The sequence below is a fragment of the Orycteropus afer genome, unplaced genomic scaffold, assembly GCF_000298275.1.
Source record: "Orycteropus afer afer isolate SDZICR_OR568_19922 unplaced genomic scaffold, OryAfe1.0 scaffold01063, whole genome shotgun sequence".
Taxonomy (NCBI): domain Eukaryota; kingdom Metazoa; phylum Chordata; class Mammalia; order Tubulidentata; family Orycteropodidae; genus Orycteropus; species Orycteropus afer.
Genome location: NW_006922650.1, coordinates 86,575 through 93,595, shown reverse-complemented (window position 1 = coordinate 93,595; position 7,021 = coordinate 86,575). Strand labels below are relative to the sequence as shown.

The window sequence follows — 7,021 nt, the reverse complement described above, 5'->3', positions numbered from 1 at the left end:
TCTAAATAAATGTAATAAATGAATATATACTAATTTTATTATGGAGGATGAAATGATAAATAGTAGCTTTCCACAATTTAAAATTATCCTTGATAGCAAGAAGTAAAATAGTTATGCTACATGGCCTAAAACTCCTGTTTTAAATGTACATTATTTATACTAATAATTTCCTTCTTTAAGCAGTTATTCAAACAATCATGTGAAATTTGCAAATTTTATTCCAGGTATTTCCTCAAAATTGAGGGTACAATATTTCATTGTTTTTAAGATTTGTTAGAAATAATTCAGGAGAATGGGGTACAACCCAGTGACATTTGGAGGTCAGTGTACTGGCCAGCATGAAGACAATAGGTTACACAGGTAGAAGAAGATGAAGAGAAGAATATTAGAGACACTTACTGGGATGATTCATGGCTCCTGAGAAACATCACTTCTTAGTATAGTAGAGCAACCTCTGTGTAAGCACATATTACTTAAAAGCTGCCAACACTCAGGCAAACTATTCATCCCATTAGCTTCCGTCAGCAACTATTTTCTACAAAGATGTCATTAACTCTTCACACTGTGAACTACCTTCAATATAAATTTACCAGGAAAAAAAAAAAGTGATACCTTCCTTACACACAGAAAACAAACAATACTTAGGTCATTGTGGATGGTAATGTCTTCAAACATTATATTAAAAATATTCAATTACAAAATAATTAGTGTCTCACGGGAAGATTTTATTCCAGTCATTTATTGAAGAAACCCAGATGCACTGGACATATTCTTTCAGCCAGGAAACATTTGAAAAACTAACATTTAATTAATTAGTGATTGTTAAGATTGACTCTCACTGCCATCAAGTCAGATCTAACTCATAGTGATCCCTCATTGGGTTTCTCAGGCAATATCTCTACAGAAGTAGATTGCCCAGCCTTCCTTCTGAGGAGTGGCTGCTGGGTTTAAACAGCCAGCATTCTTGTTAGCAGCCAAATGCCTTAAGTACCACCAGAGCTCCAATTCCCTAAAATCCTAAAATTACAGTTTTCCTGGAAATGTTGTATCTTTGGATCCATGGCATCCAGGAAAGAGCGAGCAAGTGGCAGAGTGGTCCAGGTAAGGGGAGGGACCCCAGCCCCATCATCCCTCCAAGTGGCAGGAAAAGCAGAGGGGAAAGATAAGTGGAAGCAAGGGCATCCAGGACAGAGTGAGCAAGTGGCAGGGATCTGAGTAAGGGGAGGGTGGAGAGGTTTCAAACAGCTAAGGGAGGCAAATTTATCTGTCAGTTTGTTGTAGTGTGGTGGCGTGTTGCTGTGAGGCTTGAGGCTGTGCCACTGATGTTTCAAACGCCAGCAGGGTTGCACATGGTGCACAGGTTTCAGAGTGGCTTGCAGACTGAGATGGAATAGGAAGAAGGAAGAGACCATCCACCTCTCAAAGAATTGGCCAGGGAAAACCTTATGAATAGCAGAGAAACACTGTCCGATACCATACAAGGCAACTATACGAATAGCCTGGAAATGCTGTCAGACACAGTGTAGGAAGATAAGCCACTTAGGTAGGAAGGCTCTCAAAATACTACTGGGAAAGAGTAGCACTATCAGAGCAGAACCAACCTTACTGATATGGATAAAGTAAAGTTTTCAAGACATCCATATACTGATATGACACGATTCAAATTGAGGAGAAACAGCTGCAAACATCCATTGATAATCAGAACATGGAACGTACGAAGTATGAATATAGGAAAATTGGAAGTTGTCAAAAATGAAATAGAACATATGAAGATTGATATCCTAGGCATTAGTGAGCTGAAGTGGACCAGTTTGGCTGTTATGAATCAGAAAGCCATATGATCTACTATGCCAGGAATGACAATTTGAAGAGGAATGGTGTGGCATTCATCATCCCAAAGGATGTTTCAAGATCTGTCATAAAGTACAATGCTGTCAGTGATAGGATAATATCCATATGTCTACAAGGAAGACCAGTTAATACAACTAGTCTTTAAATTTAAGCACTTTCTACCAAAGCCAAAGATGAGGAATGTGAAGATTTTTACCAACTTCTGCAGTCTGAAATTAAACAAATGTGCAATCAAGATGTGTTAATTATCACTGGCGACTGGACTGCAAAAGTTGGAAACAAAGAAGAATCACCAGTAGCTGGAAAATGTGGCTTTGGTGACAGAAATGACACTGGAGATTGCCTTATAGAATTCTGCAAGACCAATGACTTATTCATTGCAAATACCCTTTTTCAACAATACAAATGGCAGCTATATACATGGACTTCACCAAGTGGAGTACACAGGAATCAGATTGCTACATCTATGGCAAGAGGCGATGGAAAAGCTCAATATGATCAACCAAAACCAGGCCAGGAGCTCACTGTGGAACAGACCATCAACTGCTCATATGCAAGTTCAACTTGAAGTTGAAGACAATTAAAACAAGTCCACAAGAGCCAAAATATGACTTTGAATATATCCTTCCTGAATTTAGAGACCATCTAAAGAATAGATTTGATGCATTGAACACCAATGACTGAAAACCAGAATTGTGGGATGACATCAAGAACATCATCTATGAAGAAAGAAGAGGTCATTAAAAAGACAATAAAGGAAGAAAAGATGAAAACTGGTGTCAGAAGAGACTCTGAAACTTGTCCTTGAGCAGAGAGTAGCTAAAGCAAATGGAAGACATGACAAGATAACAGAGCTGAACAGAAGATTTCAAAGAGCACTCAAGCAGACAAAGCCAATTACTATAATGAAATGTGCCAAGACCTGGAGTTAGAAAAACAAAAGGGAAGAACACACTCAGCATTTCTCAAGCTGAAAAACTGAGGAAAAAATTTAAGTCTCGAGTTGCAATATTGAAAGATTCTGTGGGCAAAATATTGCATGATGCAGGAAGCATCAAAAGAAGATGGAAGGAATACACAGTCACTGTACAAAAAAGAACTGGTAGATCTTCATCCATTTCAGGAAGTGGCATATGATCAAGAACCAATGTTACTGAAGAAGGAAGTCAAAACTGCACTGAAGGAATTTGCAAAGAACAAGGCACCAGGACTTAACGGAATACCCATTGAGATGTTTCAACGAATGGGTGCCCCACTGGAGGTACTCCCTCAGTTATGCCAAGAGATTCGGAAGACAGTTACCTGGCCAACTGACTGGAAGAGATCCATATTTGTACCCATTCCAAAGAAAGGTGATCCCACAGAATAAGGAAATTATAGAAGAATATTAATATTGCACACAAGTAAAATCTTACTGAAGATAATTCAAATAGACTTGCAACAATATACTGACAGAGAACTTCCAGAGGTGCAAGCTGGATTCAAAAGAGTACGTGGAATGAGGGATATCATTGCTGATGTCAGATGGATCTTTGTTCAAAGCAAAGAATACCAGAAAGATGTTTACTTGTGTTTTATTGACTACACAAAAGCATTTGATTGTGTGGAACATAACAAATTGTGGATAACATTGAGAAGAATGGGAATTCCAGAACACTTAATTGTACTCATGAGGAACCTGCACATAGACCAGGAGGCTGTCATTTGAACAGAACAAGGGGACACTGCAAGGTTTAAAATCAAAAAGGAATGTGTCAGGGTTGTATCTTTTCCCCATACTTATGCAATCTATATGCTGAGCAAATAATCCAAGAAGCTGGACTATATGTAGAAGAACATGGTATCAGGATTGGAGGAAGAATCATTAACAACCTGTGATACACTGATGACACAACTTTTCTTGCTGAAAGTGAAGATGACTTGAAGCACTTACTGATGAAGTTTGAAGAATATAGTCTGCAGTGTGTATTACATCTCAATATAAAGAAAACAAAACTCCTCACAACTGGAACTATAAGCAGCATCGTGATAAATGAAGAGAAGATTGAAGTTGTCAAAGACTTCACATTGCTTAATTCTACAACTGATGCCAATGGAAGCAGCAATCAGGACATAGACGATGTATAGCAGTGGGCAAGTTGGCTGCAAAGGACCTCTTTCAAGTGCTGAGGAGCAAGGATGTCTCCTTGAGGACTAAGGTGTCCCTGACACAAGCCGTGATATTTTCAATCGCCTCATATGCATGTGAGAGCTGGACAATGAATAAGGAAGACCAAAGAAGAATTGATGCTTTTGAGTTGTGGTGCTGGAGAAGAATGCTGAAAGTACCTTGGACTGCTAAAAGAACTAACAAGTCTGTCCTGGAGGAAGTGCAGCTGGAATGCTCCTTGGAAGCAAGAATGGCTAGACTTTATCTCACCTACTTTGGTCATGTTATCAGAAGGGACCATTCCCTGGAGAAGGATGTCATGCTTGGTAAGGTGGATGGTCAACATAAGAGTGGAAGGCCCTCAACGATATGTATTTACACAGTGGCTGCAGCGATGGGCTCAAGTATAGCAGGGATCGCAAAGCTGGTGCAGGACCAGGGAGTGTTTCGTTCTACTGTGCATAGGGTCGCTATGAGTCAGAGACAACTTGATGGCACCTAACAACAACCACCTTTATAGAAGCAGATCACCAAGCCTTTCTTATGCAATATCAGTGGGTTTGAACACAAACCACCAGCCTTTAAGTTAGCAGTTGAACGCAAACAGTTTACACCACCCTGAAACCTTATATTATATTTAATCCTTGTTAAATATCAATGGCTGTCCATAACTGTTCTTTGGGGGAATTAAAGACAGAGTCAGAGTCCATCCTTGGGCCAGAGTGCTGAAGGGCAGATAGATGCCCTGAAGCAAGGTAATAGGGGAGAAATGATTCCCAAGAGCAAGGTAAATGATTGAAGAAAGGAATCATGGCAAAGAGGTCAGCTTTTCCCCAAGTGGAATTCTCCTTTCCTTTTCCATCATGGAGTATATAGATTTCATGTAATTAAGGAAGTTGTCAGGTAGCCTCAGAAAGCATTGTAAAAATAAATAGCTATGCATATGCTGAAGTCCCCAACAAGAAACATGGAAGTCTGACAGGATTGTGTTTTCTGAGAAAGGCCACAGAACATCCCATTTATTGGGAAGACATGAGAAGGGTGGGATATTAGGCATCAGATGGACATTGAAACAGAAATTCAGAAGAGGAAGAAGACCAGAGGCATAGGAGGGACAGAGTAAAATATTTCAGTAAATCATTATAAAGGAAGCATGAAGATACTTGGTAGAGTATATGACATAACTCTGGGATCCTGTCACAGGTCAATGTAACAGTAAAGGTTACAAAAATGTGGGTGAGATTAAGTAGGCATTATTTGAAGGGAAAATGGTTGCAAAGCACAGAAAGTCATACAGCCAAGCCACTGACGGTTCCTATTGTTTATGGGAACAACTTGATGTATTATTCTGACAAACGGGGAAATGAAATTTTCATAGAGACTTTTTTTTCCATTTAACGAACATTTACAGAGCCACTACTTATTCTCAATGGACTGGGAGATTCTGCTAATACTCTCTATCTAATTTCAAAATGGTCCTGTAACTAGAATGGAAATCAAATCAGAAGGATATTTTTCATGAACTCTGTTCTGAAGTTCTGAGTAAAACAGGGTGCAATCACTTGTACAACAACATTGCTGATGATCAAGTAAAAGAAAAAAATGTGCTTCCACTGTCTTGATCACATGTTCTCCATATAGCATATTGAAATATTGTTTTTGTATTCTATTCTTCAGATTCAGAATTTATGATTTAAAACACAGGCTCATTCTATAACTAAAATCACTGATGAGAAATCACTCTGCGATAACATTCATCCTGCTAGGACTAACAGATGACCCACAACTACAGGTTTTTCTTACAGCGTTTCTGTTTCTCACCTACATTTTCACTGTTGGTGGAAATCTAATTATTATTCTCCTCACTCTTGTGGACTCTCACCTTAAAACACCCATGTACTTTTTCCTACAGAATTTTTCCATCTTAGAAATAATGTTTACAACTGTCTGTGTCCCTAGATTCCTGTACAGCATGACAACTGGAGACAAAAGGATTACCTATAATGCTTGTGTGATCCAATTATTTTTTATCATCCTCATCGGGGCAACAGAATTCTTTCTTCTAACCACCATGTCCTATGACCGTTATGTGGCTATCTGCAAGCCCCTGCACTACCCCACTATCATGAATGGCAGGGTGTGCACTATATTGGTCCTTTGTTGTTGGCTGACTGGATTACTTGTCATAATCCCACCGCTTAGCCTGGGAGTTCAGCTAGATTTCTGTGACTCCAATCTCATTGACCATTTTGGCTGTGATGCATCTCCTCTTCTGAAGATTGTATGCTCAGACACACAATCTGTAGAACAAGTTATCTTAACCATGGCTATCCTGACGCTCATATTCACACTAGTGTGTGTAATTGTGTCCTACACACACATCATCAAGACCATTTTAAGACTCCCTTCTGCTCAGCAAAGAAAAAAGGCTTTCTCCACTTGTTCTTCCCATTTGATTGTAGTTTCCATCACCTATGCAAGTTGCCTCTTCATCTATGTCAAACCAGCAAAGGAAGGAGTGGCCCTTACTAAGGCAGTGTCATTGCTCAACACCTCATTTATCCCTTTGATGAATCCTTTCATTTATACCCTACGAAATAAGCAAGTCAAACAAGCTTTTAAGGACTTGATAAAAAAGATTGTATTTCTTTCAGAGCATTAAGAGACTTTAAAATTAAAATATGTATACATATAATTGTTTCTCCTATTACTACATGTTCTGATTCAAACACAAATTAAAGTTTGATTAACTACTAATTTTTTTTCCTATTATTTTTAGAACCAAAGAATGACATAAAGTTTACAGTCTTATTTCAAAGACAATGACTTTGATCGTTGTACATTTTCATAAGTGGGCATGAAAATAGATTTCTAAAAAGTCCACACAAGACTCACCATCCTTGTGCTAAAACACGCACAAAAAAAGACAGCAACAAAAATTTGAGTTCTATTTCTGCCTATTCATTTATTTACATTAATAACTTTTTCAGGACAAAATGTATCTCTGAATTGTCTCCTCGT

At 38.6% G+C, this 7,021-nt stretch overlaps 1 protein-coding gene across 1 annotated transcript; it reads left to right on the top strand.

Annotated features, from left to right (window-relative positions):
- The first annotated feature begins 5,717 nt into the window (after positions 1-5,717).
- On the top strand, positions 5,718-6,662 carry LOC103212685 (olfactory receptor 6C2-like). Its single transcript, XM_007958649.2, has one exon. It carries the CDS (start codon positions 5,730-5,732, stop codon positions 6,660-6,662), a length of 933 nt encoding a protein of 310 aa, XP_007956840.1. The 5' UTR covers positions 5,718-5,729.
- The last annotated feature ends 359 nt before the right edge of the window (positions 6,663-7,021 follow it).